Below are 22,022 nucleotides of genomic sequence, written 5' to 3'. Positions count from 1 at the left end.
TTCATGAACGAAGGAAATGCGCTGGAGGTTGCATTACAAACGCTGTGGGCTATCGTATGAGACTGGAACGCCCACATGGATGAATGCGCTGTTTGTAAAAGCCGTTACAGGGCCCTTCAGGCGCTTGCATTATCGCCAGCGACGATAAGTAATACAGCGCATTTGTAGCATATCTTCCAGCGTACCGCCAAATGTGATGCCTGCACGTACGTTAGTGCTAATTTTCCACTCCGATGATAGGTCAAAGCAATCAGTACGGCAATAAGGTACTTATATGCGTGGCCGCGCAGGCATACCGCCTGCGAAATACTGGGTGGGCTCAGAGAATTTCGCACATATTTTAGGTGAATGAGAAACTTTGATGAGTTTATAGTGCAGGATATCAGTCAACGAAAAACCGCGCGATGTTAGTGATGCAGCCGAGATATGAAGACAATGTGAAAAGTATCTGAGAATCGGACGACACACAACGCGCAAACCACATGCGCGACATCGGTTCATCGCACACTCACAAAGTCCGCGTTGTCAGCTACAAACATTACGAGTCTCTGTGCTGTTTGCTTGATGCCTGTTTGGAATCCGCTTGTAGCTAAAGTTGGCGTTCATACCATCTATTATCACAATTGGATCGGCGTTTTGCTTTCTTTATTCTACTGCCGCAAAAGTCATACTATGACAACTGTGAAGACTGTCTTGGGATTGCCGAGAGCGACTACGTAGGTCATATCATGGGGTCAACAAATGCGGAGGTATACACTATGTGTATACTAAAGTCTACAAATAGGCTCTGCAGCAATCTCGGCAGTATACCACTTCAGTGGCATATATTAAACGCAGCTCCGTATTATCCACCGGTACTTGCGCTTGGTTACAGCGTAGACGGGTTGGGCCCAGATTAACGATTTTTGTCTATTGTCAATCTATAGACGGCATGTAAACCTGAAGCAATAAGAATTTTACAGTATCGGCTGTTTGCTACTTCATCTCACGCCTTACCACAATCGGTATACAGGCTGTTAATTCGCACAAGTTAACATGACCTTTGGTGACGTCCCACCCTATGGCCTTCATCGACGATGATATAGGAAACCGTGGAAAAATAATTCGAATTGCAAAGAAGTATACAGGATGTTTCACTTAATTTGAGCCAGACTTTAACATATGCAAATGCTACGTAGCTGGAGAGAACCAAGGTAATGTTGTTTGCCATCGCTTGGAGATACTCAGATTATTTTTTGCATTCCCCTGATTAGATAATTAGTGTTATTTAATTTCTGGATTATGCTAATTAGATTAATATTCTCAATGATAAAATTGTAGAGCAACATTAGAAACTCCCGATAAAGCTTTCTGTTGCTCAATACGAGCTCCATAGAAGTGTTTGTCTGAGCGTGAAGAAGCCCGCGATTACACGCAATGTGACTCGAGCCGCCGTTCGCGCAGCAATATATATATATATATATATATATATATATATATATATATATATATATATATATATATATATATATGCGGGGTGCGGTGTATGTGAATGTGTGCAGGTGCGTGTTTGTGAAGAACTAGGTAGAGTGGGAATAGACAAGAAATATACAATCTTATCGACGCTCGTCTATAGACAGTCTAAAGACGAGGAATGAACAACAATGAATAGACTGTATCGACTTTTTTCTATGGACCGCCTATACACTGCGAATGGACAAAAGAAACAGAAATCTTATCGACTTTCGTCTATAGAAAGTCTATAGCCAAATAACAGAGAAAAATAAATAGAGGCTTTATCGACTTTCGTCTATAGGTGTCTGATGTGGGGAAGTAGGCAAAAAAGAAGCAAAAACTTTATCGACTTTTTTCTATAGACCGTCAATAGACTGCGAATAGACAAAAAGAAATAGAAATCTTATCGACTTTCGTCTATAGGAAGTTTATAGACAAATAACAGAAAAAAATAGAGGCTGTATCGACTTTTGTCTATAGGTAGTCTACAGAGGGGAAGTAGACAAAAAAGAAACGAGCACCATATCGTCTTCATTCTATAGACCATCTATAGACTGCGAATAGACAAAAATAAATACAAACTTTATCGAATTTCGTCTATAGAGTCTATAGACTTTGTATCAACAAAAGTCCAAATCTATAGAAAGGCAAGGTCGCCTGTAAAAAGTCTATAGACTTTCTATAGACAGTCTAAAGTAATTTTTGTAAGGGTTGAATGCATGAACATTCACGCACTTAGATGTAGGGGCACGTTAGAGAACTCCAGATGGTCGAAGTGAATCCGTAGCCGCAGCACTACCGCGTCTATTATAATCCAATGCGCAGTTACGCTAAACCTCCATTTTTCTTTGAAGTCTGCTAATTATGCCGTAAGCTTACACACTTCAGTAAGGCTGCTTGTTAGTCAGTGTATTGACAGCTCTGGCATTATCAGTGAATCTTTGAACTGAACGTTGATGCGCTCGCAGTGTTTTGTGTTCACAATGGAACATTATCGAAAGAAAGATGTACGGCTCGTTAGTGGCACTCCTTTAACTTTGCCTTACTATATAGTTACTCCCCTGCCAGGTTTCCTCCGTACTTTTTTTTTTCTTGCACCACAACCCCCGAATAAAATGTCGAACCGTCATCCAACACCAACACAGGTTTTTCTTGGTTGATAATTTTTCTCTGGGTCTCCATTAACGTCCAGCCCCACTTAGTGAAACTCACTGAGAGTCAGTCATGCATATTCGAGTACGCTCCGTTAGAGAATATGCCGACAAATAGGCCGTCTGCATATGTTACGGAGGAATGTTGGAAGCTGAGCGTTTCGTCATGAGGAACAACATAAACGAGTGCTGAACGGTATTACGTGCTTTCTAGCTGTAAGTTATTGCGTAGAAAACTTCAACACATGGACGTGAAGCGTGAAACATGAAAAACTACCGCTACAGCTTTCTGTCACTCAATACGTGCTACATAAAAGTGTTTTTCCGAGCGTGAAAGAAACCCGCGAATGCACTCAAAATTGACGCGCGACCAGCCGCTCGAGGCAGATTGCGTGTATTCGCAGGCTTCTTTCACGCACAGAAAAACACCTTTATGCAGCACGTGTTGAGCGACAGAAAGCTGTATCGGGTTGTTTTTCATGTTGCTCTACAAGTTTTTCATTGGCGCTTTCCATCCAATTATAGTACCTCGAAGATAATTAATTAAAGCTAATTATCTAATTAGGCAGAATGCAAAAAAATAATCTTATAATATCTCCGAGCGACGGCAAATAACATTACCTTGGTGCTGCCCAGCTACGCGCATTTGCATAGTTTTAAATCTTGCTGCATGATAGTTGGGACACCCTGTATATGCCACATTTACATGTTTTCTGAAGCTTTGACGAAAGTTTCGTGCCGTTCACGAAGTCATTGACGGCGACAAACGCCGAAAAAGTGGCTTGCTATTCGGCGCACCGACGTCCTGCGCTGTCGTAAACAGAGGCGGCGAAGGCCGGCTGAGGCAAGCAATGGACGCGTCATCACGTGATATCAAACATGGCCGTGACCCCGAGAGCATGGTGGAAAATATCTATACGTTCTTCGCATCGGCGAACGACTGTTACTGCGAGGTAATTAGACATCAACAGCTTGATTACACAAAATCCACTAATGAGATTGTTAATTATTTACATTACGGCATATATGTATATTCAAACATGGAAACAGCCATGTTTGTGAAAAGTAGGATCCCCACCCACGTGACTTCATCGAAACGGCACTGCAGAAGCAGATGTCTTTTCTTTCTTTATTTCTTTCTTTCTTACTTTTTTTTTGTTTGCCCACGGCATCCACTGAGGTTCGATAATCTTTGTCATGTAAGACATCAAAGGGGGTTGGACGCGAATGCCAGGAAAATGAGAAAATAAGTTTACGTGCATTGAGCGATGAATGGGTTCAGTAGTGAATTTGCAAGATATGTCCGTAGTCAGTACAATAGTTGTTTAGTTAATTATATTTGATTTATGAGCAAATCAGTCATTATCGCGCGGCTTCTGATGTTCCCAGTCGTTAATAATCTGCGCGAGATAAATCATATCTGTAGTTCGGCTGAACCGTTGTCTCAGAATTACCTGAAACTTGTGCCGAATGCGACTCAAGATGTTCAGCGTGCTGGTACGTCATACTACAGCGCTTAACTGCACGCCTCCAGGTTCATAGTGCGTCGACGGGGCGCCGACCAGTGCCATCTGGAGTTGCTGTTCGTGCGCTTCGATGTGGACTGCAACCAGGACCAGTTCCGCGTGCAAGACGTCCAGATATGCGGCAGACTGGATCACTACTCCACACGTGAGTGCTGGCTAGAAGTTTCGGAAGGGGGCTTTCGGTTGAGCAAGGGAGCGGTAAAACGATCGAGGAGTGCGAGCGTTCGACTTCATTCGTGCCAGCTGACTCCTTGATTAGGTTCGAGCATATGGTGCATATATCTCTGAGTAGCGTACGCGAGGGCATTGGCTGTCGCGTTTTGGACTAGTATGTTTCTTAAGGCCACCCCTACAACAATTTCCTGATGTTAGTAACACTGGCTACGGTAACCAACTTAGAAAGTGGGAACTGAAACCGGTACTTCTTCCTCGAATGGCGGATCCCTCGAACGCAATAAAAGCTGGCTGCCAGGGGCTATAGAACTTCCTGCGCCACGTACTTTGTTCTAGAGGCATGTTACTTTTGGGGTCAAGTGAGTAAAGGTGAGCATAGAGCATCAACAGACTTAGTCTACGCATGTCTTATATATTTCATAAAGGGCGAGCTTACAATTTGTCATGCAGTGCTGACTGTAGCAGAAATATAAAGAAAATGTGGCTTTAAAATAAAAAAAAAAACTATGCACCACGTATCGACGAATATTAGCGCCTTGTTTTCTACTATTATTTTCTACAGTTCACTTTTTGCTTGTTTCTTTCCGTGCTCTGCGAAAGAAAGATTGTTCCGTTCGCTCACACAGGCACCTACGACTTCGAAGGACCCGAATTGTACCTGTACTACCACACCCGATCGGGCGGCCGTGCCTCCGACTTCCTCATCAAGGGACGGCAGAAGGGATGCGCCGAAGCCAGAAGCGGAGCACCGCCTGCTTCTCTTCCCGGTGGACCGCTTGGTCCACCTGTGCCTGGGCGCGACATCAGTCACCCTCGTCACCAGGGACCGCCGTCTTATCCACCGCCTTCGCCACCCGTAGGTTACCCGCCGCCACCGTCTGTGCCTGGCCCTCCTCCCTCTGGTGGCTCGGGTCGAGACCCGCATGCCCTGCCGCCCCGTTACCACCCCCAGCCGCCCTCCCATGCAGTCGGGGGCACGGGCGGCTACCCACCGTCGGCACACTATCCGCCACCCTCTTCGCACACCTCGGGCGTGGGTGGGCACCCTCCCGGTGCACCCTACGGGCCACCATCGCACTACCCGGCGCCAGCGCCACCGTCGCATTACGCGCCGCCGCAGCAGGCACCCGCACCGTATTACCCTCCGCAGCAGCCACCGCCTGGTGGGCTTCACGAGCCGCGCGGTGGATACCGGCCCGACCACCACAGTGGCGGGGGCCATTATGGACACCCCCCGGCGCACCACGGGCCCACGGTCGACCGTCCGCCACAAGGGCCTCCGCCGTCTGGTACGCCGTGGTCTCCACCGTCGTCTGGGAGACGTGAGTGTGCGAGGCATAATGAAACTAGTCCTGTTCACGAATTTGTGCCTGAAACGAGTTGTGTTTCGTAGATCCGACATACGAGAACTTCTTTCTGGGCAAGTTGGTATTGATTCATTACACCTATTTTTGAGGTGCTATGTGCCGTTTGTGGTTTTTTGGCGCCTTAAAAGTAAGTATAGTAGATCCAACACTGGGACTTTCAGATCTCAGAAGGGGTTACATGTTGGTGATATGGCAGAATAAAAATGAAAAAGTGCGCAGACGAACAACTAAAATTTGAAAGCACGCTACTACCCATCACATGACAGAGTCGAAAATCTACGGAAAGCGCAAAGAAGAGAGTGAATTCATTGAGATCAAGGCGGCTAAGGCGTCTGAGTCCCTTGGCGTCAGAAAGTCGTGCTTGGCCGTGAAACATCTTATACTGAACCTCAAGGAAAATTAGCAATCCAGGAAGTTCCTGCCAGTCGGGAATATAGGGTTTGGTCAATGACATATGCGTGTGTTGGAAGTCATCTTTATAACAGACTTATGCGATCAGTACCCACGTGTCCTAGTCTACTGCGTTGTCTCATCCGGCACTTTATTTTCGTTGTTCCCTCTGGGGCTCTATAAAGTAAAACTATTCCAATGTCTTTTTATTCCAATCTCCTGACGTCAAATTTGCGTAACCACCGACGCAAGCATCGGGAGGTGACCCGCAGGGTTGTCAGAACAGGCCGATCAAACGCTCTCCTCGTTCATAGGCAGTCACTTTCGTTTTCTTGAAAAACGAATAGCATTGCCTACACTGAGCGGCTTGTCTTATCTAATTGGCTCACAAGAAGCGAGGAGCACGCTCAAGTTTAGCGAGATTCGATGGGGCCGAGCCCCTGCACTGAAAATCGAGAACAGGATGAAGAGGGTAGTGCCAGCGTCCGCGATGGTCCGCTTTGCCTTACTTAGCTTGTGATGGCTGGTCGAAAATTGCGGCGGTGTGCAACGGAAGCTTAAGAATGACGATAAAACGTATCCTCAGCGAAGAAGAGTTGGCAGAACGAGGTCGTAAACGTGTCGAAAGTGCTGGAAAACATTACACGGCCACGCAAAAAGTTTTCTTACACGCAAATAAACCCATGCTCTCCGCCAGGTGCGAGTAGCCAGTGCCTGAGCGAGCGGCGGCAGCCATCTTTTATTCCTTTAGGAATGGAGCAGCCTGTGGTTATTCAGAAGAAAATTTAGTTTTGTTCGGCAAATTAATGCATCTTTAACGTGTACACGTCACTTTGACGTGGTGAGTTCTTGCGGTTTTGTGACGCCGTGGAAGGGGCAGGTGAAGTGGGTGCAGCCCCAAAACTTTTGACCAATAGCCGAGGGCTAATGGCGAAAAGGCGTCGAATCAGAAATAACTATTTTACTTTTGTTCGGTCAAACCATGTATAATCACTGTGTACACGTCATATCAGATGGGGAGCTATCGCGGGTTTCGTGGCGTCGCGTGACAGACAGGTGAAGTGGGGGTGGTCCAAAAATATTTTTGACCAATTGTGGAGGCCTGATTGCATAATTGGAATAGAAAAGTTTGGAATAGTTTTACGTTATAGCACCCCTGCTTTCTACTTCACAGCCTAGTTAAGTTCAGCAAAGTAATTCCGAACCTCCCTTAGCAATTAAAGGCAAACTGCGAAGAAACTTCACTTTGGCCAAATTTGCTATAAATGAGTAGTATATACCACTAAAGCAAGCTTAGCAAATCCGCAGGGTTGGTAATAGCAGTTTCCGTTTTTGTCGCCTTTACACAGCACCCAACCAGACGACGCGTGCACCTGGTGGTTGTCGCTATAAGTCACTGCACGCCGCCTGCGAGATTTTTCGGCACCACGGCAGGCATAGAGTTTTCTAGAAAATTACTACAGGGAACTTTGGAGCTATAGTGCCTACGGGAGCTGCAAGCATTACGGTTTAACCAGCACGGGAACTATGATTACTAAATTGATTTACCTAAACGTCGTCTTTGTGGCTTCAAATGGCTTTGTGACATTGGAAACTGATAATTTTCAACAACAATATTGCATTATAAATAGCTCATTTCGCAGTGTTTATGCATTTACGTAGTGCCTTATTACTTTCTGTGATTATGAAAATAGGGTTGCCTCAATATTTGCGCTAATAATGGCAGATAAAGCGCATTAGCCAGAGTCACAAACATGTTTAAGACCACAAGCAATAATATCACACAAATCCATGCACTAACCATCAGTATTGTGCTGGCTGAACGATCGCAGGTTCTGCGTTCCCTTGAGCAATTTTAGTACGAAACACTTTGCTCACGGGCACCGCCTTATCTCAGGTCATGCTGATGAGCTGCCTGCTCTAGTTCATGCGTCACTTCCGGCGAGCGGTAATGGCGGCGTTTTTCTTTAAAGATGCAGCATCAAAACGCCTATATTTGCGAGCATTTGTGACGCTTCCGCTCGCATTTCGAAGGTCAAATTTCGCGCGGAGTTTCCTCTATAATTTCAGTATCCTAAACTAGGCATTTTACGCGGTCGAAAAGATACCTTACAGTTGGCCTTTTGTGGTTTTCACTATGCCTGTCTTTTCCTCACGCAGAATGAGTTGTAAGGCTGCTGACGAACTATCAGACCTCCTGCAAGTGATTACCACGTCGCCATTCGTCAAAGTCAAAATTTGTCCTTAAAGCTCGAAGGTGATAAACGTGCTGGGCATTCTAAAGAACGCGGTAACGAACCTCCGTATTTCTTCGTCGCATTTGCGGCCGTACTGTGGAAGCTTTCTTTGCCCCAGCGGGCTTGTAACAAAGACATGAGGGTGCTACTTTACAGCAAAACACTAGGGTATGTGGTGGCTTGGTGTCTTTAACAAAATGTTGTCGTGCTGCATTAAGACTGAACTGCTCACAGCGAAACTATATCGTGAGAAGCCAACAAAGAAAGGCACCAAGGAAAACATATGGGTCTTTACGATTCCACGTTATCGCATTACACGTGCGATGCATAATGCGAAAGACATGGGGTCGTTCCCCACCTTCGACAAGTTGTTTTTTCATTCACTTTCATTGCCAATAATTCATCATTCCTTTAATTTAATTAGTAAGCTAGTACAAGTAATTGCCCCTGTGTTTTCTTTGTTAGCTTCTCATGATATGATTAAAAAGAAATCGGGCCCCTCGGTTAACCCCCTTTCTACAGCGAAAGTAGTAATACGTGTTCGAGCGCACATTGATTGGCGCCCCAAAAAGAAAGACAGACAACGTATTTCTCCCGCGTGAACTTCGTGCACAGCCGAATGGAGCCCGCGAGACGCCGGACCCGGTTCTCGGCCAGCGGGCTACCCTCCGGCGCCACCGCACGGCGCACCTCCTGGGACGGGAGGGGCAGCGCCGTACCCTAGACCGGGCCCAGGCCAGGGTCCCGCGCGGCCGGCCGGCGACTGCGACCAGACGTTCACGGCGCTCGAGATGACGGTGCAGAGCCCAAACTTCCCGGGTCCTTACCCGGCGCGCACCATCTGCCGCTACGTGGTGCGCCGCTACGACAGCGCCACGTGCGCCCTCGAGGTGCTCTTCACCCGCTTCGACATGGAGCACAACCCGGACTGCCAGTACGAGCACCTCGAAGTGGACGGCCGCAAGCTGTGCGGCACGCTGCCCGAGAACAGCGTCCGTGAGTGTGCATGCCGCGTTCCTCGGACGCGCTGCTGCGCAAGCGACACGCATGGGCGACGCATAGCGAAGGCACACGACCCCGCTGCTGCCTGCGTAGCTCGTGCTGTGGATCAAATCAATCTGTCAAATCAATCAAAGATACCAAATAGCGTGCGGGTTCTGCGCAAAACAGTCTCGGCGGCGTGACGCTCAAAGCGCACGTCCGAGTAGTACTGAAAACGTATACCCGCTACTCAGCTCAACTGCGCAGGTGCGCTGCTACTCTTTATGTGCTGCCCTTCGTGCTGCAGTCAGAATTCAGTCACTGAGAGGAATTGGTGCTTTGCAGTACATGTCAGTTTCATTTCTTCATTTTTTTAAGATCGAGGGATTGAACGAATTTGTTGTCTGAATATGCGTAGTGGCACAAACATTTGGATCAAGTGATCGTGGCCTCCTGGATCCAAAAACGTTCGTGCTTACACAACGACGACACTTGTGCAATTGTATACCAACTTTGGCGCCAGGCAACCACGCGGCATTCGTTTCTTCGTAATTCTATCAGTTCATTCGCCCTTCTTAAATACATTAATTTTAAATTCATTTTACACGTGCGGTAATATTATTGGTTCCCTGTGTTTACGCGTAGCACTTCTTTTGATTGCCCACAGAACCTAATATGCAGAAACATCATTGTCACGTTCTTCCTCGCGTAATCACTCTTACAGTAAGGAGAGCCACATGATGAGAGAGAACAACAAGAAACGTGGTTTATAAGTGTTTTTAGACTCGAGAACTTCGCCGTTTCGTGCTACAGCTTTCGCCCGCAATGGAAACTACACCCCGAGTGTATAAGGCGTAGGTTTCCTTTGACAGCAACTACTACTAACCGCACCTCAAGTTTAGTGGCGTCTATCGTGTATAACACAATGATGTCCGTCATCGTCATCGTTATGTTTTCTTTATTCTAGAAGTCTCTAGAATACAAGATTCGATTTCTTCTCCGCGCATGATTGGATCTAACGTCCGTGACATGTGAGCTGTCATCCCATCATCGTTGGAGTCATTTTGCTATGGAGCTCATCCTGATCGTGTAGCTGCTGTCATTGCCCTCCGTTCAGCGCTATCGCCGTCATTGTTGCCGTTGTCATTGTCTTTGTCATAGTCGTCACCGTGCTGTCATTGTGCTATTGTCTTCATCGTTACGTAATGATTGGCTGTCGTACGTCGTTGGGCCAGCTATGGCAGTTTTGGGCAGCTCTTATAGATTTCGTTTGGGTGGCACTCCAGTTTTTTTTTCGTTCTTCACTCAGCGAAACAGCAGCAACAACAGCCTTTGCTTGGGTAGATATGATTACGTACAAAAAGATTATGCCACTATGGTAAGTTTCCAACAGAGTAAAAAAGAAAAGTTGAATTACCACACACTGCTGCCTCTCGACCTGCAGCGGTAAACTTCAGCAGCAAGAGGTTTATAGGCAAACCTTACGCATCATCGTGCATGGTGTTATAGCTGCCCAGAAGGTATATACAGTTTTCACAAAGCATCGCAATAATATTAAAGAGGGATAAATTAACCGGGACAAGCGCGTAAATAAACAACCATGTGGTACCAGGTAGACATTTGCTTAAAAGATACTGGTGGGCTAGTTGGTGAGCCATGATACTGAAGCTGTGCACTTACATCTGGCACGTACACGCACACATACACAGCGCCTGTGTATGTCCTTTCTACGTGTGCGTGTACGTGTCAGGTGGAAGTTCGCTGCTTCAATATACGGTAGACATATTTATTTATTTATTTATTTATTTATTTATTTATTTATTTATTTATTTATTTATTTATTTATTCATTTATTTATTCGAACTTACTGCTAGCCTTGTGAGATCAGGAGGGGCAAGGTACAGATATAAAAACACAACAATCAATGCTAGAGCGTCAATGTATAATTGAATTATGGGGACTTACGAGCCGATATCACGATTTGATTATGAGGCAAGTTGTAGTGGGGGACTCAGGTTTAATTTTGACCACCATGGGATCTTTAACGTACCCCCAATACACGGGATACGGGTGTTTTTGCACTTCCCGCCCATGGAAATGCGGCCAGGATTTGATCCCGCCACCTCGTGCTTAGCAGCGTAACGCAATAGCCGCTAAACCACCACGGAGGGTAAGATAGCATTAAAGGATACTGGAACAATAAATATCAGAAAACAAAATTCTGGCTTAAGTCAAACATTGTAAACGCTAGCTTGATTTGTTTCATGGAGTTCAGATAGTGAAAATCTCTTGCTTGTAGGAATCCTGATACAGTGAGATATGGGCTCGGATCTAGAGAAAGCTTACGGTTCAACAATATATCAATACGTTTCAGTTAAAGTATATGTCGCCTGGCTCGCAGGGTGCTAAGACCATTAGCAAGCACTTATTTGGCTGCTGATTCCACAGGGCCATATTTCGAGAAAACAGAACGAATGAGTCATCTTTGAGTTCTCTGAAGGACTTTATGTTACTTTTAGGGACCCCAGTTATTCAAACATATTTTAGGTTTGGTCTAATAAAGGTAACGTAAGCTTTCTTTCCATTTTTCTTTTGCCTGAGCGAATGCATTATTTTACTTTTTGTTTTTGCTTATGGCGCAGTATACATAGTTTCTAAAAACAAAAGAGGCTTCGAAACAGACGAGGGTGTCACTGCTATGGCATTTCTAATTTATGTTGTTACTAATTCGGATTCTGAGATGCGTGCATTGGTTGACTTCAGTGAAGAGGTGTTCTGCAATGGGTAAAAAAAAAAAAACTTGAGAAGGCTTTTTTTCTTAGTAATACGTCGGAGCGCTGAGTTATTGGAAACGAGTTTCATCCCCCATTTCTTACTCAACGTGTTAATAATGTTCAGAGCTGAATTTAGCGCTAGCTGATTATTAACTGAGTTGATGTCGCTAGAATTACACTGAACTTGTCGGTGAACTAGCAAATTTTAATAAAGGCGTTTATTATATGTTCTTTGTCGTTGCAAAAATAGGAGAAAAAAAAAACAACGGGCCAAGCACGCTGCTTTAGGGGACGCCAGACGTGACCGAAAGATCAGACCACGGCCCATCAGTGACTTCGTACTGGTAACGACTTGGTAAACACGGGGAAACCGTTAAATATGCGAATTTCTATTTGAAAATAATTTGTTGTGAGAAACAACGTCGAAAGCCTTGGGAGAATAAAAAATATGTCACGTCTATCAGGTCAGCGCTGTCAACGACGGAAGGAAAAGAATGAACAACTGTGCGCAATTGTGGTACTGTTCAGAAACCACCTTGAATCCGTGTTGGAATCGTTGTAAAATGTTGCGCTCGCCCAAGTAACCAGTAACATAATTTGCCACGATGTGCTCAGTGCATCTGTGCTCAGTATAACATGGAAATCGCACGGTAGTTCAATACTGAATACGCGTAACGGTTTTTTAATGTTGGCGCGGAACGTGTGCCACTTTCCAATCTTGCGAAAGCGTTAGGTTAGAGGCGAAGCCCAGTAAATTAGCGCAAGGGATTTGCCAAAAGGTTTCGCGTGGTGCCGAAGGAATTCATTCGGGATGGCAAGAGACCACTTGACGATTTTACTTTTAGCCTAATGAGACTACACCTTGACTAGATATGTCAACGTGACGGGTTCATGACAGAGACGCTTGGAATGAGCGACCAGTGGGTAGAGAGAAGCTGTGGAAGTGGGGCCATACCCTTGGATTCGTTATTTCGAGCTTTCATGCGGAATGTTTATTGCCGGTATCTTTCGTTCTTTGATGAAGTTCGAATACTTCTTGGAATTTTCCTTAACGAAGGTAAGTTGGCGTTACTAAAATAACATTTCTTTGTATGTTCAATGAAGTCTAAACGAGCGGCACGAACTTTGATGAGACTGAAACACGTGGAGCCTGTCTTTCCTAAACGTTTGCATTTTCGTTTTTATTGAATAGTGCGCTTGTTTTAAAATTTTCTGCGCAGCTAAAATGATCGAGGGAGAAGGGGCACATCCTTGGAACCTTCTCTTAAAGATGCAGAAGGCTGCTGTGACAGGATTCAACAAAAGGGAGAACCAAAATATTCTAATATGCGAATATCATTCGCATACGCAAACTGTTTTACAAATTTAAGTGCAAGCACGCTATTAAGAATGTTTAATGTTCAGTGAGTGGAAAACAAGTTATAAGTTATGGTAGGGTAGGTTACATTCGACAATTACAATATAATCGAAAAAGAATCCTCGAGAAAACGCGGCCAGGGAGCGAGCCAAAGCCGTTTCCTTATCTGGTCAGTTCACGAAAAACTTGTACAAGGCTGTGGTGAGGCGCGGATTAAAAAGGGCATCTGCATCAAGAACAAAGTCGGTACCTGGTTCAATACGATCGCAGTCCATAGCAAAGTAGGTTGGAATCGCCAATCGGTATGACCTTATTTTGATGAAACAGGTCAATATGCTTACTTTCCTTTCACAAATAATCAGGGGCCAAGCCTGGAGGTCTGTACACCACACACACAAAAAAAATTAATACATGGCCAAAAATGTTCAATTTCAGGAAGAGACTTTCAAGGTCGCTCAGCTTTAAAAAATAGAATGGCTTCAAACAAAGTTTTCATAACAGTCCGCTGCACCTGCAAATTGTCTCTGAATTAACGTATAGGCTGGCAGAATGAAATCCTCGTTGCCACCATGAAGCCAAATTGTAGCTTTAAAACGACGTGTTGACACTTAAGCCGGTTGGTTTTGCTTACGCTATCGCGAGATATTCATCATATTGAGATATTAACAGTGCCCCGAAAGAATTGGGTTCTTTTTTAAGTACGCCATTTAACTGTCGCACTGATATGTGCGATCAAAATAATACATACGGGGAGCTGTCAAGTTCTTATCATTGTAAGCATGAAATGCTTTTGGCTCCCGTCGTCGGCGACCTTCAAGTGACCTTGGCCCAAAAGCCAGAGCCGTTATCCGTGTTTAGAAAAAAAGTTTATTTCAGCAAGAGACGATACGAACACTGAGTCCATCACGGCACAATTCCACCAAGCCGTTATCCAGGCATGTTGCCAGAACAAAACGAGATCATCCGGGCAACCAGCCAAACGTAAGAAAGTGCGGTCTCTCGTTCCCAGCCCTTTCTACAGGGGCGAATCTTATAGCGGTTCGGAAAACGAACCGTTCACTTTGCTGGTTACGTCACTAAATGGGCCACTCCCAAGCCGCAGGTGAAAAAAGGGGAGGATGCGACGAATAGATGAGAGGGTTCATATTAAGGTTCGTTACAGCGCAATACAAGACAAATACACAAGAAGGTATAAAAGGACGACACGGCGCCGTGTCGTCCTTTTATACCTTCTTGTGTATTTGTCTTGTATTGCGCTGTAACGAACCTTACTATGAATCCCAACCAACTGGCCCAACTTGCCGTTTTGAGACGAGAGGGTGCCGCCTGTGAAGTGTAGATCATCATATGACAAGCTAATCAAGGAACTGCAGAATGTTTCTGCTTGCTAATTAAATATAAAATATAAATAAATATTATACGGCAAGTTCTAAAGTATAAACGTACGGTGCCGGGCCTTTACGCAGTTCTTGAGTAATTTATTAATGTCATTCTTTTTCATTCTCAGCCGACAGACGGTATCGCAAGCGTAAATGAGTTGGCAGAGCGCAGTGCTATGTCGTCTGTTACCAGGAGCTTGCACGGTGCACACAACAGGAACGCACTGCCAGCACTTCCTAAGTAGCGAGCGCAACAAAACCTTGAACTGGTTCTTAGGGCCGCCTTTACTAGCGGGCTATATCAGTTTTCCACCTTTTATCGCCCTTCGTCATCCGCTCGGACATTACTCGCCTGCCACCGCGCTGCCGCTATGACGTGCCATCGCTGCGATCGGCCTCACGGCGCATCGCGTGATAAAAGCTATGGAACTTGAAATCGAAAATTGGGATATGCGGGCCCTGCATTGCCTGCGCGAAGTAAAATCGAAGAGCGTGGTGCTGACGGTGCGCGCTGTGCCGTGAAATTGAGGATGAATATGTGGAACTCCAGAACTAGAGAAAAAAGGGCAGCCAAATAAGAGATCTCCACAATATCTTCCCGTCCTGACTGTATAGACAGGACGGGAAGGATAGTCAGGACGGGAACATCCTAACGAAGGAAGCGCTGGATCAGCCTAGGTTGAACCCTTCTGATTGCTGAACGGCAATCTGCGAGCTATTCACACTGGCGATAGCACTGGGAATTCGATCTCACCATGTAAATATCTCCTTGGCATTGGCTTTGAAGCGGAGGTCACGGGAAAACCGACCCACGCCTTCTACCGGCCAGCACAGTAATTGCGAGAGCAACTTCTTGGAGAGTGTCGGCAGCGGAGATCGATAGGCCATTCCGATGAATGCTTCGCTTCCGACCCACCTCCGGGAGCTGCAGGTCGGTAGCGATGAACCGCAGCGCGCAATACCTTCCTCTGAGCGTAATTACCACTGGTACCCTTGTACCCGAGTCTCATCCAGTTCGTAACGTAGCCCGCAAAAGGTCTATTTAGAAAGCCGGCAGAGGCAGTGCAAATAGTTATCCGTCATCTTGACGCAATTCTGCGGAAGCCCGCAAGGTGGAGAGAAGAAATTAATAAAGGGAAAATGAGACATCGCTCCAAACGTTTAGGTGAATGTTTCATTTTCCCTTTATTAATCCGTCATCTCTTCTAACGCCTATCGCCCTTCCAGCCGTGGTAGACAGCAAAAGAGCAACGCCAAGCAGACGACAAGAGCAACTGATAGCCTCCGAAGCAGCCAACACACGCGCGCGCGACCCCCGCGTGTCTCCGGTGTCGCCCGACCGGCGCGCGCGGCCAGGGCCGTAAGCCAACAGCCAAGCAGCATCAACGGAACCCAAAGCGGACTACCCCTTCGCCTGGTCCGTTCTTGGACAACGACGGGTTCGTTTTGAAAATGATTGACAGATGCGTGGCGTGATCGTAATTTGCGGTGCCACCCCGCTGTCTCTGACAGCCTCTGACGCAAGCAAAATTTTGACCAATCAGGTGAGTCCAAGTAAACGGTTCTCCTTCCGGACCGTTATAAGATTCGGCCCCAGGACCGCATTACATACGGTAGTTACGGCCCAAACAAGTTTTAAATAACATCGCCTTCCCAGTTCTTCCTAACGTTTGTTCACAATATCACTTAAGCAGTAACTTCTATTACGCTGAAGTTTTATTTGTCATTTCCAATAACCACGTTCAAAGGCATCTGAAGGGCAACGTACATTTCATTGTCATTTTTTTGGGTGCTGAGACATGGCTGCCTGTGCTCTTTCGAACGCCAGCGGTCCACGAGTTTTGCGTCGCCTCGAGAGATGGCGCTACGCCAAGCGATTTTCTTCTAGCTGGGCAGTGCGCTCTGTAACCCTGGCGTCTTTTGCTGCTTGTCGTGCCGCGTTGAGCCGGTTTTCTTCTAGCTCGACAGCGTCCATATGGACCAGTACACAGCATGATGTGGTGCGGTGTGGTGTGGTGGCGTGTCCCGTTGCGAACGTGCACTACACCCATTTTAAGATTGTGCCTAGTACCATCGCCAACCAATCTGCTTTGCCGGTTGCCATTTCATGCTTACATCTACTCTCGATTGCGGGAAAGCCAGCGACATTGTTTTCTTTTTGTGCGCCTTGCAGAGAAGTTTTCCTTCTACCAACCCGAAACGGAGAAAGTGCTCGTGTTCCGCTCTGACCAGGGCAGCCCTCGCCAGGGCTTCTCCATCCGCATCCGCCAGGTCACTGACTGCGCCGGCGCCTCGTCTTGGATGCCCGGACAGGACAAAGGTATGCAAACAGGGAGTCCTTCGCAAATATTTCTTTGGTCGTACTACAGAATGTCTAGGGACGCTTTCCAGTGAAGCCTACAGTCATAATGGGAACAGCGCGAACAAGACGAGGACGGAGTGAAAGGACTCCGTCGTAGTCTTGTTCGCGCTATCCCATTATGAATGTATACCAACTCGCCCGACTTTCCACTTTAATATGATGAAGCCTACAGATTGTACGTAGACAGTCTGTGGAAATAAGGCCCGAAACTTTGTCAACTGATCTTGGAAGACTTTCTGCAACAACTGGTTAGAAATTCTGGCGACCACAATAGACCAAACAGGTTAGTCTTAATTGTTAAATGGTTCGATTGTCTTACCGTTCAGACGTGACTAATGGCGTCTTCAGGGGGTCGTTTTTAAGCGCTCTAAAGCAATTTCAAATGGCCGAAGTTGTTCGGCTGATTGAAAGGGGTGCTCCGGCTTCATTTGGATGGTCGTTACCACAAGCCGCGCTTCAGTTCATAGGCCGAAAAATGCTCACAGTGTCGCCATTGGAGGCAACCTAGAAATCTAGTAAGTGTCCAGTCACGTGGTCCCATTCCTTTCTCTGGTTGCTTTGGTGAAGAGGGGCCTTCCCTCAAGGTGCTCTCGGTTTGTATGTGCGCCGCCATCGCCACCATCTTTCATGTTCAAATGCAAGCAGCGGTGGCGGCGTCAGCGCTGGCCCTGTTACCGGAAGTGTTCAACTCTCGCTTCCTTCCCTCGCCCTGCTCGGAAAAGCTGTCGGCGCAAGATATCTCACTTGGATCCAGAGTGGCTCTAGAATCGGTCCGCACGGATTCGGATGACCACAGTGACAATCCGAAAATGCCATAATTACACAGCGATTTTTTTAGCCTTTTAGCCGCGTTTAGAGAACTCCTCCTAGACAGCGCAACGCCGGAGAACTTCGCGCCGCGGTGTCATTCGATCTTGCCCGACTGCCACAGAATCTAATGAGGACGCTCCCGAGTAAGCCGTGGTGATTTTGACGTCATCTATTTCGCGACGCCGGGCTTCGCAATGGAAAATTCGGCCCGAGTAGCATGACGTCTTAAAATAGAGTGCACAGGCCTGCTGCATGGGAGGCGCTGGTTCCGAGCAAGCTTGCCTATCTCGACCCCTGTTATTGTCATTCGGCGCGGCGGATTTGATGTAGGCGACAAAGTCATGACGAGCGGTCACTGGCGGCCAGCATTCAAAAGGAACGGGCTGTAAGCTACATCGGCTCGGCCGTTCGTTCTCCGGCAAATGATACCTGCTACCTACAAGCTCTTTAAATTATGGCATATAATGCACAGATGAATACGAGCACCGTGTGAGTACGTTGCACATTCGTGTCAACAGCACGTTTACTCCCTTACAGTCAATGTTCACTGACTTTTGCTTTCGGAAGCCAACGAGTGGTATAAAGGTCTATTCGTTACACTATCGAAAGGTATGTTCGTTACACTACTACAGTATCAGTTTAGGCAAAGGGATCGACAAATTTATTCGTAGGCTCGATGGGTTCTGCTACGGTGATATGACGCTTCCACAATGCTGTTTCTCTAGTCTTGAAGCCAGGATGCCATGAACCTGGTCTTTTGCCACCAATCATGATTTCTCACAAGCTTCAGCACTGAAAGCAAATATCTGTCAACACTTATTACATTGCTTCACACTAGCTTCCAAAAGACGCGATTGCTCTCTCGGGCGCACGTGAACTCCCTTTATTAGCTCTTCCTTCTGTTTTGCTACGTCATGCTGTAGATCTACAATCGCTAAAGATGGAGAGGTCGCAGACCGGCTAGGGCTAATCGACGAAGTGTTTCACCAACCACTCGTACCTTCCAGAGATTATATTGCGCAACTTTCGTGTAGCAATAACGCAGCGCCAAAAATAATAAAATAAAACGTTTTCATGCATTTTTACATTCTTTTTTTTACTCCGTCTCACGCCTACTTACCTGCAATGTGTGCACCAATAGAGTGTGCAATGTCCACCATGACCAAGAAATTTCGAGAGCACGATATTTTTTTTGTAAAGGCTTGTCGGTACATATTGTCTTGCCCGGCCGCTGCTATACGTGTACTGGGCTTCCTAAGACCCGGAAAAGTATTCTATATCAAGTCCGGGCGGCTAATGTGGCTCTGACATGCATTTAAAGGGACACTAAAGCGAAACAATAAATCAGTTTAGACTAATGAAGCATTGTTTGAGAACCCTGCAGGCAGTCATTTAAAAAAATTATTTGATTATTAGATGAGCAAATGCAGGTCCAAGTATCAGTATTTGAATTTCGCGCCGAAACCCCAGCGCCGGTACGTCAGCGGGACGTCAGGGATTCCAAAGTATGTTTTCGTATTTGGGCCGCGTTGGCTGGATAAAGGTTCTCGAAACTTGCCATGTTTAATATTTGGTTCCTTTGGAACACAATGTAGTATATCTGTACCGCTACATATAATTAGTAGGCCCTAGTAGATGCCATCAATATCCAAGACGTCACAGCCCCCAGGTGCGGGAACTTAAGTAGGCGTCACCACCCGTATTTCGTTCTTGCGCTTTTTCTGGCTTACCAAACGTCTTATCGTTGTAAGAGTGGTGTTTTTGGTGCTGTAGAACGGTAATTTACTGATGCAGAAGAAATCATTTTTCACTTTAGTCTCCCTTTAAGAGGAAGCTTCAGCTCGAGCCCAATTCCGACGTGGCCTATTCAAATGCATGTAAAACGCAAAAACATTTTACTGAGATAACCCCTGGACCGATTTAATGAAATTTGTTGCATTTGAGAGAGAACGTTAAATTCTAGTGAATCTTGGAAGCGGAATTTCTATTTAGGGCTTGAATTTCGTTAAAACGATTTTCAAATATTCGACCATCTGAAAAATATACAAACGCGAAGTTTACAAATTCATTGCTCTGCATCAAGGACAGATATTGCGGTTCTGTAAACAGCATACATTAGATTATTCAAAGCGGACAAATTCGATATGTCAGTTGACATCTTACCTGAATTTGTTGCGTTTGTTACAAGGGTTCTGCAAAAGCTGTATTTCCATATTACTAAATTTCTTGATATTCATGTGTAACATATCAATTTCGTCCGCATTAGATGTGCTATTAGATGCAGTTCACAGAATTGTATTATCATATTTGGTTATTGAGCTACAAAGTTCTAAACTTGATAGTTTCGTTCTTTTGAAAATTTTCAATTTTAGCCAATTTTTAATAAAATATTGACGACCTAACTCGAAAATTCGAAACCAACATTCACTAGATTTTAAGTTTTTCTTTTAAATGCAACAAACCTCGTCAAATTTGGTGCAGTGGTTGCCGAGAAAAACGAATTTGTATTTAGATAGGAGCACCCGGGCTAAAGCTTCCTCTTAAGAGGAAGCTTTAAAGGGAAGCTGAACACTCTGTCAAATTCAATAAGACGCTCATATACGGATGCGGGAACCTTATAAACCATGCAGGTAAAATTTTGGGGGGATTTTTTACTTAGGAGCGACGCAATCGTCGGTTAAAATTGCGCTGTAGCTCCGCCCCCCGTCGAGCGCCGCGCGCTGCTGCTGACGCTGACGATGCGAGCGGAGACCGTAAACCGCGGCGTAGTGACGTCAGCACTGGTGTTCCGTTCCTTCGCAGTCTCCGCGACCGTGCCTTACCGGGCTTATTTCTGCGTGCGTGCCGTCCTAATCTGCTTCGCTCGACCCTACATTCCTTTGTTTGTGTGTATATAGGAGTGGTAGTTGACGTGCGCAGCACGAATTGAACTTGTAGGCCGATCATGCCGGCGTTCTGTGCAGCCTACGCTTGCACGAACACCAGCGGCCGCGACGATGTTCCCATGTTCCATTAGTTCCTGCAAGACAAGAAGCTTTCAGCTAAGTGGGAGGCTGCTGTGAAGCGAAACAACTTCAAGCGCTCAAGAACAACAGTGTTGTGCTCTAACCACTTCCGTGACGATTACTACCGGAGTTTATCAATAATGCGTGCTTTGGGTTCTCCTTCGTGTTAGCACGCTGAACGGAAGGTGCATGTTTATCTCCCACCCTTGACGCAGGTTTCATCGCCAAGCGCCGCGAATTTTCTATTCGCACTTGTGTTGTGAAACAGCCTGCATGCAGCTACCATAACGCAGTGCAAGAGTAAAGTTTGCATGTATTGGAAAGCCTGCTCACGCTAGGACGCTGCGCTCCCCCTTCTCTCGCACACATAGAGAAACCGACCATCTCACGTAGCCGACGGAATTCGCCGGTTACGAGTAGAGTGCGGATGGCGCGCTGATGAAGGTTCTGTACTACACGTGCTACAACAGCCGGTAAACTTTCCCCGCGTTTAAACCGTCCGTGTAGATTACCGACAGCTTGGGGGCAGCGCACAAATGCCGAAGATCGCATCACCGCTTACGTTCTACGAGGAGGCATGCAGGAACATAACACTATAGTTGTTTGCCCGGAAACGTACTCACTGGAACGCTGAATGCAGCTTAGCAAAAAACATGCTCGCCAAAGAACATTTCCAACACAAGGAGATGCTAACACTTCGCCTTCGTTCGCGTGCAAAGCAGTGCTTGCACCAGCATTTTTTGCTTCTTGGAGAGGCCGGCTCTTCGTAATCGGCTCGTACATGTAGGGAGTAAAGTAAATTAAACCCCTAACAAGTGATCTTGCACACGACAGCGGCAGCGCGACAAGCGAGGCGATGGCTGTCGCGTTCACTCGTCGTCTGCAAGCCGTCTGCAAGCGACGGCTTTGAGCGACGACTTTCCGGTATGAGGGCAGCAATATACGCGCCAAAACTAGCGTGTCGCATGCTTTATCAATTTAAGTTGATGTATTTTATTGAAAAAGGAGCATAAAA

At 46.2% G+C, this 22,022-nt stretch overlaps 1 protein-coding gene across 1 annotated transcript in view; it reads left to right on the top strand.

Moving 5' to 3' along the window:
- LOC142568529 (uncharacterized) overlaps positions 1 to 22,022 on the top strand; it is a 152,148-nt gene that overhangs the window by 115,997 nt on the left and 14,129 nt on the right. Inside the window, exons 24-27 of the mRNA XM_075678438.1 lie at positions 4,180 to 4,316; positions 4,972 to 5,667; positions 8,955 to 9,335; positions 17,004 to 17,150. Of these exons, the coding sequence (XP_075534553.1) occupies positions 4,180 to 4,316; positions 4,972 to 5,667; positions 8,955 to 9,335; positions 17,004 to 17,150 (1,361 nt within the window). The remainder of the gene's footprint in view (positions 1 to 4,179; positions 4,317 to 4,971; positions 5,668 to 8,954; positions 9,336 to 17,003; positions 17,151 to 22,022) is intronic.

The sequence above is a fragment of the Dermacentor variabilis genome, unplaced genomic scaffold (genome assembly GCF_050947875.1).
Source record: "Dermacentor variabilis isolate Ectoservices unplaced genomic scaffold, ASM5094787v1 scaffold_20, whole genome shotgun sequence".
Classification (NCBI taxonomy): domain Eukaryota; kingdom Metazoa; phylum Arthropoda; class Arachnida; order Ixodida; family Ixodidae; genus Dermacentor; species Dermacentor variabilis.
This window is presented reverse-complemented; position numbering and strand designations above follow the sequence as displayed.